This window comes from Lissotriton helveticus, chromosome 3_1 (assembly GCF_964261635.1).
Source record: "Lissotriton helveticus chromosome 3_1, aLisHel1.1, whole genome shotgun sequence".
Classification (NCBI taxonomy): domain Eukaryota; kingdom Metazoa; phylum Chordata; class Amphibia; order Caudata; family Salamandridae; genus Lissotriton; species Lissotriton helveticus.
Window position 1 is genome coordinate 234604904 of NC_136061.1, and position 13060 is coordinate 234617963.

The 13060-nt window shown below is 40.6% G+C and overlaps 1 protein-coding gene across 3 annotated transcripts in view; it reads left to right on the plus strand.

Annotated features, from left to right (window-relative positions):
• CAMKK1 (calcium/calmodulin dependent protein kinase kinase 1) overlaps positions 1 to 13060 on the plus strand; it is a 1207414-nt gene that overhangs the window by 390805 nt on the left and 803549 nt on the right. For all 3 annotated transcript variants that reach the window (XM_078679690.1, XM_078679692.1, XM_078679691.1), the window contains one exon: positions 4108 to 4621. In XM_078679690.1, the coding sequence (XP_078535816.1) occupies positions 4217 to 4621 (405 nt within the window). In that variant the 5' untranslated portion in view covers positions 4108 to 4216. The remainder of the gene's footprint in view (positions 1 to 4107; positions 4622 to 13060) is intronic.

Here is a 13060-nt window from a genome sequence, read left to right on the forward strand (position 1 = left end):
TAAAGTATTGTCCTAACGTATTTACTTTATGACAATCATCGGAGAAGCCAAATAGCACTAGACTAGTTTCTGGTGTAATCTTTAATTGCACACCTTTGCTAAACACTACGAAAAGCCATTTCACTCATCTCCCGATGGTTAGCTGTTAAACTAGTTATCTAGATATAACTAAAGATAAATTGATGGCACACTGTCCTATTGCGCAGGATGAGCACTTCCCATTTAATCTGATCATGGCCTATAAAATATCTCCTAAATCTATAAAACCTTCAGTTTTACAAAATGCAAGTGTTGCCATAGAAATCATTCAGACCAAAACATTTACTAGATACATCTATAACAGGCTGAAACCTGCTGTGATCTAAACAAAGCACTGATTCAACTTTCTAACTCCAGTAATACCTTGTACCTACTCTTCTTTGAAAGCTTTGTGGATTTTATAAAGGCTGGTAAATCAATTGCTAATTCTTGCACTATACTCCCCAATAAGAAAACATCCAACACTCAAGTCCCTTGAACGAGTTGTGCCATCGTATCAAGCAATATCGCCTAGTAATAAACCTGAAATTTGGGAAGTGCTAAACCACCCTGGGTTTTATCTAGCTAGAAAAACTTATATTTAACCCTGGGGGGTTTCCTATTCCCTACAAATCTTCTAATAAGGGAATCTAGCTCCATAAAATATGACTTTTTGATTTTAATAGCTAAATTAGAAGAAGAAAACAATGGTGCTAATATTGGCATTTTAATAAGCGCCACCATGCCAATCAGCATCAACAGAAGTTGAGCCCATCTTTCTAATAAGCCCTGAACTTCCACGAGCATAGTGATAACTTGCAATTGGAATAATTATTGGTACCAATGATCCCTAGATATCGAATTGCGTGCTGGGAGCTACCCTGGTGCTGTAAATCTGGTGGAAGATCACTAGATGATGTGTTATATAGAAGCTACTCCATTTTATCTTGAGTGACCTTATACCCAACTAAACTGGTAAAATTTTGGATTAGATTGAGTGTCCCCTGAATATTAGACCTTTCAGCCTTTAGATATAGAATGATATTGTCCGCAAATAGTTCTATTTTTGGCATCCTATCTATTGGTGGGCAGATAGATCCCATGCTAATAATCATCTCTGCTAGAGACTACAAAAGGTAAAAAAAATAGGGGACTTTGGGCACCCCTGTTGGGTATCTATATTGATTTTCACAGAAACACCTACCTTTTAATTTATAATAACTTCGGCTTCTGCACCCTGATGTAGGTTTCTGAGCATATTTATAAATCGATTGGGAAACCCGAATTTCCCCAAACTGCAGAAAAGGGTATCCCAATTGACCAGGTCGAAGGCCTTTTCGGGTCCATCATTACCTTCACTGCCCTAGTTTTATTACTCCTAAATTAATCTATAACATGGATTAAAAAGTTGGTGTTTGACACCATAAGCCTATTAGATACAAATCCACTCTGATCTTTATGGATTAGAGTTTGACCTGCAGGGATAATTTGTGATGCTCAAACTTTTGTTAACAATTTATAATCTGTGTTAAACAGATTTATCGGCTGATACAAATTGACATTTGTCAGAGATTTGTCTTTCTTAAGAAAGCTAACTATGGTGGATTCTTTAAATGTTAAATGAATCTCAGCACCTTCCCTTATTGAGCTGAATAAATCAGCGAGAAATGGGAGCAGCTCTTTTTCAAATACCTTATGGATTTCTATTGGCATTCCATCATTCCCACAGGCTTTTGCATTGTGCATCTTTTGAAGCAATCCTGTCACCCCTAAGATTGCTATTCTCCCTAGTATTGCCTATTTTTGGGTCCTTGACATTCAAGGTAATCATATTGACCTGAAGTATTGTTCTAAACTAGAGAGAGGAACTGAATAGGTACTCTCCGGTAGACTTCTGTAATGTTGCAAGAAGACCTGTGTAGTTTCCTCATTCTCAGTTATGATCGTACGAGTAACTGGGTTCTCGATCTAGTTAACCAATTGTTTATCCTGCTTAATCTGAGTGGATCAGGTCATGACATTTCCTATTTGCTGGCTTTCTCCGTATATCAGTGGCTGATACATCTGAAGGTGGTTATCTCTTCTAGTAGGAAAAAATCCCAGAGATTCTGCTTAGCCTTCTCCAGGCGTTCTTTTGAGCCAGACCTGCCTCCTGTAAGCATATAAGGTCCTGTGGTAGAGTCAACCGCCAATTGTTGTTCCTTTATTTGAGAAACATGCTGCCTAATGACCTCCCACACTACAAAGTCTGTTCTGATTTGCCAGTAGGGACTTATTAAACTGCCACCTAGGTCTCACTCTTCTGAGAGTTTCCAGATGCAACTGGATGGATATAACCGAATGATCAGAAAAATCCAACCACAATGCAGTATTGAATCAGTGTGAGAAACAAGTATATGGAGAAGTGAATGGATGGTCTACTCGCCACAGGGATCGTCTAATTGAAAATCCAGCTATATAGTGGTGAGAACCCTCATAACTTTACGTTTTAGCTGTTTTTGTTTCTTGCGTACCTATGGTCAAGGCTTGGATATAGTTAAAACCGTCCCCAAAAATCATGGGCCCTACTGCCCCCAAAGGAATCTTGTGTAACTATATCCATGGCTAAACATCATCACCAACCAGACCATAATAATTCACCAATATCAAAGGGGAATCCTGAATTGAAACATTTAACCAGAGCCAACTTCCTCCTGCTTCCCCAATTTAGTTTCTCATCTGCCAATCAGTAGATCTGCCAAATAGATCGCCACCCCTTGCATTGTGACCCCAGCTGAGGCAAAATATGCATAAGCATATTGTTTCTGGATTGAAGTTTTGGGTTGATAGTTTTAAGATGAGTCTCCTGAAGAAAAATGACTTCTGTTGAGAATGAGGAGAGCTGTCTCATCAAAGCCCCATACTTGCATTTGTTTGAAACACCATTGTCATTGCAAGATAACACCTTAATATTATTATATAATTCTGCTATACATCGGTCCTGCACTACCCTTCTCAACTCACCTGCTCATTTTCCCTGAACATGCTCCCAACCCACCCTGAACCCACCACCCAAAGACCCAGTAACCCTCAAAATCCCAAAACCTGTGGGCCCCTCCCCTCTTGGGGCTCCTCGCAGTGGAGTCCCTACCCCTTCCAAGGACACGAAGTGGTGGTGGTGACTCGATGTTGGTTCTGATAATGTTGCTCAATTTCTGTCCTGTGAAGAGAGAAGATACAAACTATTGTTAATCAGGCACAATAAATGTATCTGGTTTTTCGGTTTCAAGGTGGGCGAGCCAGCACATTATAAGGAAGAGTCTCTTAAGAGTGCATGCATAAGTCAAGAGCATTAAAATGCTTGACAAGTACGTCGTGCAAAAAACATCATGTTAACATGGGATAAAGAAATTAGAATTTGACACGTTTGTAACACACATTTTCAAAACAGGAGCCAGTGAAAAATCCTTAGCTAAAAGGCATTCACATATACATCACCTTTTGAATTTGGCCATAATGTCAAGATAGGCATATATGGGGACGTAACACATAGATTTACTATTCCTAACTCCACAGCTTTTTTCTTTGATACTATGTGGGTAGTGGATATTGTGGAGGTCAATATTAAAATGTCAATACTTTGATAGACCTCTGCGTCTGCACTGTTTAATGAGCATTGGCACTGTTCGACAAGGACATGTATGCATACGGAAATGTTAGGGTTCTGCAAACATTCGTTTTAAATGGTAGGTAGCTTATCAGACGTCCCTCCAGCTTGTTACACTGAGATACACTGCAGATGATGGGAAGAGGAAAGCCATGTCCATACATCACAAAAGTGGAGGGCAGGGTTCAGGCACCCCTTCACTAAACTGTGAAATAAGAGTGGAGACGCTCTAGAACTAATAGATGTTACACTTTTAATAATTAGAGATGTCAGGATCATGTTTGACTTTGCAAATAATGTTTTATTGCGGTGTTTATGTGCATGTACGACCTCCCTCCTCATTTGTTTATTAAAATGTGAGTTTGCATATCATGTAATGTAATGCTGAATCATAACCTTCTCTTTTTGCTTCGTTATGACGTTTTCATTCTTTTTTTTTCTAGACATCTTAATGGTTGAGGAGGCCTGAGGTGGAGCAGTCTTCTGTCCCTGTGTTGCTAAAGAATTTAAAATTAATAACCTAGTGCTGGAACCTCCTCCCAGGCAGCTACCATGGACGGAGGCCCCGACACATGCCCTGACACTCAGACCGAACTGGCCGAGAGAGTTGCAGCCATGGATGTTGCTCTGGGTCCTGGAGGTGGACAAGATGCAGCCTCACAGAGGCATCGTTTGCAAAGGCACGGAGTGAGCATGGACGCCATGGAGAACGCGTCTTCACCTTACCAGTGCGCCGCAGATGCCGGACCAATGAACGTCTATCGGCCTGGAGAGACACGCCCTGTTATTTCAAACAGAAAGTTCTCACTTCAGGAACGGTCAACTGGAAGTTACGTGCCATCCCCCAATGCCACAGGCCATGGCCCTTATGCAACAGGACCCTCATCACACATCTCGCCCAGAAGCGTGAGAAGGCCAACCATCGAGTCCAATCGCGTCTCCATATCAGATTCCGAGGTATGTTGGTCATGGACATTGAAATCTACCTATGGTTTTGGGGGCTTTGGACGGCCAGGCATTTCCTTTAGAGTTAAAAAGATTAGGAACATTGCGTGGGTCTTTTAATGACATCATAAACTGGAGAGACACAACAGTAGGCTTAGTAATCCCTCCTGGTAGTATTCCTCCCTTGGGTCATTAGTATCACTGCTCCAATGCAAGGGTTCTAGGTTTTCTAATGATATGCCTTCTCCTAAGACCTGGGCACACGGGCTATATGTTGTTATATTCTCAATATCTTCCCTGCATGCTTGCTGCTAGTTGCAGATTCACCTTTTGTTGTACTTTTCATTATATTACTTAGTATAATTTTGCTTAAAACAGAGGTCTCTGAAATTAGTCCACGTGGGGAGGATCCGTGCAAGATTTTCAGGGTAATCATTATCTGTGTAAAGATTGACCATTTACAGCAATAGTATGTACATGTATCATGTGTTTACATAGTAAAGGTTGGCATTGAGCTGGCTCGTGTGAATCAACATTGAACACCCCTGCGTCCTACATGGGCCCTATCTTTGTCAGTGAGGCTTAACACATGTGTCTTATGACATCAGACCATTTGATTGCCAACAAAGCAAATCAAAAAGTTCAACCAGAGTCCGGAACATGGTTTCTGCTATGCACCCAGGCAGGCCTCAGCATCACTCTCGTTTGAAGACAAGCATATCCCTTTTCAGCCATCAAGAGTTTTGCACTTTGCTTTCCTGCCAGGGAAGCAAGATTCCTTGTTTGAGGTTAAATGACTTACATCCTGATCCTGTGCCCTATTCATTCTACATTCCGAGCATGGTTAAAGTTACATGTACATTTTCAAACGATTTCTCTGTAAAGATGCGCGTCAGTCTATTGCTACAGATGCTCATTAATCCAGCCAGGGAAGGTAGAGACCCAGTGCTAAGAAAGAAGGCTGTCAACTGGGGCACATTAGGATGCTGCCTCGTCTAGATGAGCAGTGGAGTTATCTCAGTGTCTGTAGGTCACCACAGAGGCTGCTGCTGAGGGATACCACTTCTTCTTCTAGGAGAGCCATTAACAGCGCGGCAGCTGACCTCCTGTGAGCCCCTCACAGATGCTGTCAGGGGGAGACTATTCACTTCCTCTCTCTGCTCATCTGAGACTGATGCTCCCCGTGTTGAAATAGGAGCTGGCATTCATTCCCCCATTACAGAGCGGCGGGAAACATAGTACTTGCATGAAAGGGGGTGATATAATGTGGTTATTTTATCTTCACGGACATGTAAAGTATAAGCACTTGCATGTCGAGCAGTGATATCATTTGGTTATCTTATCTTCACAGCCAGGTAACATAGAATGATGAATCACTTTGATGCTTTCAAGAAACCACCTTTCTGTGACATACTATTTGCTAAATGCATAAAGTGGGTTTGCTTTTATTGCATGGTTAGCCTGTGTCTGGGGTTTTCTGCCACAGTTAACAGAAATGTGTGTGCGTGTGTGTGTGTGTGTGTGTGTGTGTGTGTGTTCTGTTTGTGTGTGTCTGTGTACATCAGGAATCCAATTGCCGTCCACTGAATGATAACAACAGGAAATAAAAAATGCAATTTTTCTTCACTAAATTTGCCTCTAAGAGATGATCCAATGACAGCGTTCTTATTGTTAAGACTAGAAGGGTTAGTCCCATGTTAGTCTCGTTCATCCATAAAGATCAGAGGCCTGTCAAATAGACCAACCTGCAAGATAATTGGGAGATTTCGCTTCAGGTTTTCCCACATTTTAAAGGAACTCTTCTGGATTAAGCAGCAAAGCAAATACTAATCTCCAAGTTCCAGCCTGGCGCACCAACACCATGCGCCCAAATATTGGCCACCCGCTTTGGAATAGGGCTTCTGTACATTGCTATGTTCAGTTTCAGTCGTATGCAAAGAACACACAAGAGTCGTGAAAAGGACTCATGATCCCCAGGTGCACAGAAATGCCTTCCTAGATGTTCTATCTCCCGTGATTTATTATCGAGAAGGCGACTCCTCTAGCTGCACAGGTGCCAATCAAGAAAGCCTGACCCAGATTCCCCCCTGCAGACCTGTAAAAGAAACGGAAAAGGCTTTGGACAAGGGACATAATGAAAAGAAAGAAAAGCCTCTCTTTCTGTATATTGAATTTAATATATGTTGTTTTGACAGTTGCGCACCCGAAGACACTGGAGAAATCAACCTTCAAGGAACAGCACCTTAAAACATGTGGAATTGAAAAAAAAGTTTTGATTTCCTGGATAACATTCAATTCTCTTCGAAACCCTAAGATTTCTTTAATATGTAATTCTTGGTTATTAATTAATTAGTGTGAGCATCTTCTGGTGATTGGTTTCTACAAATGATAGACTGAACTGAAGTTCAGATTTCTTAGCAGGAAGATCTTCTCTCTGCTTTCGATGTTTGCAAGAGTATTTTATTTTATATGGAGTAAAAAAGTAATATATTTTATTATTAAACAGGCTTTTCTGTTCGTTAGAATCACATTAATCTGACATATCATTCATGGCTCTTTCACGTTACCTCACTTACTTTTAAAGTATTGTTCACACCTCTGACAGCCTTCTTTTGCCCTCTGTTTCCCAGTGCCTCTCCCTTTCTGTAGCCATTCGACTCAGCCTGGTTTTTGTGAGTCTGAAGGCAGACATTGTGCAGACGACAGTTAATCCATCGGGTTCCAGCCGTAACTAAATATTGTCACGGATAGGTTGTGTTTATGACAAAGTGTCTTGTCTTGTGGATACTCTCTGTTTCTTTTGTCTCTCATTTTCTTTCTTATTCTTTATTTGCTATATCCTTGTGTACAAAAAATTATATTTTGTTGTAATAACTATGTGAATGAACTACTCATAAATGTGTTTTTAATGATCGATAATCATTTTTATATGCATTGAAATAGAAGACATCTTAAGATAATATTTTTAAATAAAGTACTTTGCATAATTGTATATGTGTATCTGCGTAGTGGCACACTATATTTAAAAAAGTATAGCGATATGTGTGGCAATGAGGCAATTTTGACTTCAATCTGAAAGGATAAATGGTCTGCCAAAGGAAACATTTATCTTCTGAGTTGAATACGAAACCCTATTCCTTTGGTGAATAAAGGGACACTCTCAATTCTCTTTTTTTCTTGTCAATGGGAACCTCAAAGATTGCAGAGTACCAGTCAAGGTTGGGATCGCATGTTAAAAGTATTTCACCTGTGCATGGCTGCCTTTGCCCAGAGTATTCTACCTGTGCGTGGCAGAATCGACTAGCTAATGCAGGGCTACATGTACCTACATCAAGGAAAGCCAAAAGAGGCTGCATCTGTGACTGTCACGTAGGCCCCCACTGCTGCGACATCCATGACTGTCTGGCGCACTGCCACAGTGGGAGCCTAGTAGTGTACGCAAAATGGGTGAACAACCTACCGGATGGCGCACCAACTCTCAAGAAGAGGGTGTGAGTACACTAGAGAGAGAGGGTTGGTTGCACTGATTCAACGGGGACTGATTCACAGTGTTTCGTAAGGCTAAATATTCAAACTGAGCAGTAAAGACAGAGTGCAAAAACTTTAGGAGTGGTAATATCACCTGAGTTGTAATCACATCAATACCTCTTAACCCAAAGAGAGGAAAATCACCTAGATCCATGGATCCAAGCTTAGATCAAGGAGGAGGATTCAGGGAGATAGCGTAAAGAGGCACATCACTAACTCCTTGTGTTTAAGGATACTAAATTGGATTTTGTTGCACTAGTGTGCAGTATTGTGTCCTAGAGTGCATTCAAGTATTTTTCTCTCTTAAAGAGCATCACTGGGCTGTACATTTATTCATTGTAGTGTTGTCGAATTGTTGCTGTCGAGCATCCTGACACTAACTCCCTTAGAAGACTTTGACTGTTCGCCATCACAACTATTGAGAGTCAAATGTCGAAGGTGGTATACTTATCCTCGTTTGCAGAGCCTTTGCTTGTTCTATTGCCCTTGTATAGAGTTTGACACATGAAGTCAACTGTCTGTGGTGCACAGGCCATCTTTTTAGCCTTGAATGATTACTGGATAAAATTTGAGCTACACCACTGCATTCAGGTGGTGTGGTGTTTTTATGTCCCAACTTCCATGTAAAATATTCTGCACTATTAGAGTACAGAGAATCCGGTGTGAAATATATCTAGGTTTTATCTTGCGAGGACTGTGCATTATTTGCAATAATTCTTTGGTTGAGAAACATCATGGGGTTTTCTGCCTGATGTTGAATAACAATCTTTAAAAAAAAAGGATGATGATGATGTCATTCAAAATTGATTTTCTTTAACAAATTCCCTCTCTCTTTGCAACTACATGTGTTCCTTAGTATCAACAAATATGAAATATGTAGATCTACATTATAGAATAATTCTGCTCCAATGTATTGTGAGACTGCTAGATGTGGACGAAATGTAAATCCACCATGGCTTTTGATACATGCTTCATTATTGAATAATTCTGATTACAAAACTCAGAGAACCTCTTCAGTTTTGCAAAAAGTTCATCTGCTGATCAGTGACTGGAACTGGCAAAACAGCCAACAACAGGATGCACATTAAATATAAGATGAGGGGAACATCAGTTCTACCCCAGCCAGTTGAGAATCAAGATTATGTGGTGTTAGTTGCTGTCCAATTAGCTTCTGTTTTGCTGGAGTCTAAGCAACTTTCGCATAAGATCCAATAGCAGTGGCAGAAGTTGGAGGTGACTCAAGAGTCAGATCAGCACAGCGAATATGGTTATAAGAAGCATGGAGGCTTTCTTCAAATAGAAAAATTGGAGATGATGTTGTTCTGCCTGCTAGGATTTATGAAAGGCCTAAATAAAAATAATGGTCAGCACTGCCAGTTCAGTACCAAGATGTATGTAAACATCATTCCTTCATTTGTCTTCCCCATTGATGGAATGTAATACGCAAGCTAGCCATCCAAAGCAAGCTGAAAGCATAATTGACCCTCCTCTTACTCAAGTCGTTCTGAGTCCAGAGAAGTCTATACCTGATAAATCAGTGCACGATATCGGATTGAAAAGTTGATTTCTCCACTGATTAAAGCCATAATGATATCTAAAATTTCTTATCTTGATGATTTAAGTATATCACTCGCCTCAGAACCTTATCCAATGGTAGCAGAAATTCTGGAGCCCCTGGTGCAAATTCAATCACCAATTCTTAAATTAATTTAAAAAATGCAAATGATGACTATATTTTAGACATACAACATGGGTACTTACTACATGTATCTTAGACAAGAAGCCTACTAGGTACACTTGTACTGAAATAGACACAGATTTGCAAAACCAGGATTCTAGGTATACCAAAATCAATTCAAAGAAAGTTAGAACTATGAATGTTAAATACAGAAGTTTCAATAAATTGACTGAAATGGGACATTTGACACCTGTGGAAGGGGAACTACTTTTAGACCTCAGCGCAGACTTTAACACTGTTGACCATACTACTCTCCTGAATAGGATTCGTAAAGATGGTGTCGAAGGGAAAGCCCTTAGTTGGTTGAGCTCCTTTCTGAAGGATAGGACCTTCCAGGTCATTGACCAGACCTATTGCTCTGATATTTTGTTGGTACAATGTGGAGTTTCACAGGGCTCATCTCTTAGTACTAAGATGTTCAACGTGTACCTGCAACTTCTGGCTGATACTGTCTCCCTTTTTGGAATCTCTATAGTCTCCTACATAAATTATACCCATTTGGTCTTCTCGCTGGTCCCCAACTCAGACACTTTAGCTTCTACTTTTGGACCATGTCTGAAGACAGTAGCCTACTGGATGAACCAATCCTGGATGAAGCTGAATGGCGCCCAAAAAATATAATCCTTCCCCCGAGAGCCCTGGGCAGGCTGGTATGTATCAGCTCCCCTCTGGCCCTCAAAACAGAAATAAAAAGTTGGCTTTCAGCTAGCTGCTTCGTAATCCTGCGCAAGTTGCACAAAATCCTTCCTCTTCTCCTTAAGTCCTCAAGGAGGCTGGTAGTGTAGGTCTTAATTTCTAACCACCCGGACTACGGCAGTTTTCTATACCTACAGTTCCACAAGCCATTTATTCATAAAATACAAGTTGTGCAGAATGCAGCTGCACGCATGCTTTTGGACACCCTTAGAAATGAATTTGCCAGACAAGGCCTGGTGAACATTCACTGCCTCCCAGATGCCTAAAGAATTGAATGTAAAGCCTTGTGCATTGCACATAAAGCGTTACATGTGTGGGGCCTCTCATTTTATGCCAGTTTGTCATCCCCTATGACCCTGAAAGGTTACTTAGATCCACCACTTCTCACCTGTCTAACATTCCTAAAGTCAGAAGAACCAGAAGTGGAGAGAGGTCTTTCTGCCTCAACATGGCCAAACTTTGAAACTCCTTCCCGCTGACTATTTTATCCATAGATAATGAGGTGTGCTTTCATCAACAACTAAAGACTTGGCTGTTCAAGATATGATCTGCTAGGCTATTCGGCTGGCTGAATGAAATGACCTTTCTCAACTGTTGTTGTGATGCCTCTGGATCACCATGCGCTTTATAAATCAGATAGATAGATAGATAGATAGATAGAGGCTATGGATATTTAGTTTACAGATGAATGATCCACATTTTCATAATAATGTATCTAGAATCTTTAAAGCACAGGAAAGAAATATCATTTGCATTATAGATCCTCACCCAAACAACAAAAGCACCCTGAGGCAGAAAAGTAAATGTTTTAATCCACAGATGGCGCAAAGAACTATATACCCACTGATTAATAAAGAAGAATGGATTTTAGAAACCAATAAAACCCCAAAAAACATTCCATGGAAAACTTCAAACTGAAAATAGGAGGATAATTGAAGGTCCTAATAGACTGTGATTTCAACAGGAATGTTGCCAGATAATAGTGATTTGAATTTGCTATCAACTTCTTTCATTGCAGACAATGAGCATAAATATAATTTTAGAAATATGATGCCTCTAATCATTTCTTCAAAATTCTAGCAAATATTATAGTAGATATTTGTAGTAAATCCTAGAACCTAAGTTACAGTTGAGGGCCCATATTAAACGCAATTGGAAGCTGTAAGGGAAGAAGCTAAACTACAGCAGAAAAACTACTGTAGCATGTAAATGTTAATCCTTGTGTGCATCACTTTTATTTGGTGTTTGGGGTCTATTCCCAGAAATAAATAATGTCCCTATCATCACGTCACACATGGCAATAATCAGTGCAGGCAGATCCTAAGGCGGGAAGCGCGAGTATTGATATTGATGACCTGTTAAATAATTCCTGCCAAAACACGGAGACTAAAGGGATGTATCAGTTAGACATCAGAGATATGCTAAATCTAATTCTTTAAGAGATATGCAACATGAAGAGAGCACAGCCCTGCATCTAAGATTGGGGAAAATTGAAGAAACAATGACTGGATTCCCCATTAGATTACAGGAGGCTGAAGCTAGAATTTCTGTACTAGAGGATCAAATGAATATGGCTATGGGAGAGGCGAAATTGGCGGCTAAAAAGAAAGATTTCCTGGAGAGCAAACTTGAGGAACTCGAGAACCACTGCCGTAGGTCGAACCTCTGGATTGTCGGGGTTCCTAAAGGAATAGAAGGCTTCCAACCCCTCCAATGGGTGAACTCATTTATTAAACAGAATGTACTTCCCGAGTTTGAGGGGGATCTCACTATTACAAGAGGCCACCGAGTTCCTGAACAACGCTTTCCTAACTCTACCATCCCCAGAACTATCTTACTGAATTTTGCAGACTTTCGGATCAAGGAGAGAATCCTGACAAGAGCGATCCAGCAGCAACAGTTTTCTGTGATGCAGACTAATAAATGCCGCATATTTTCTGATATGACTGCCGCTGCAGCGCGGAGGAGAAACAAATTTGTTAAAATTCTCCATTGATTTAAAGCTCATGGCGCTCAGGCATCTATTGCTCAGCAGTCGAAACTGAGAGTTTTAGTTAAAGGGAAGTTTTTTATGTTTTTGGATTTAGAAGAAGCACAAGCCTTATTGAAGGAGATCTCAATAGGATCTAACACTTGAATACTTGTATATAGATAGATTTACCAATGGCAATGTTAAAGATGTCCTCCCCTTTGATACAAGTTGGGCTGGCTGGCCTCTGGAGTGGTTTTATGATATTGTTGGGGATCTACAGGCCAGCGGAGGTAATATTTATGTATAGATAAAACTATTATATGTGTTCCTGTCTCAGCAACATAGTCTGTATGACACTAGGGATAAAGCAGGGTGGTTGTTGCACAGTTTAGCAGGAAGGCAGTTGAGGCTAGATGGGTAACTGAGATCATAGGAGAAGATGGGAGACTCCTTTACTAAACCCTGAGACATTGCAACCGAGTTTGCAAGATATTACATGGTGTAATACAAGGCGCGG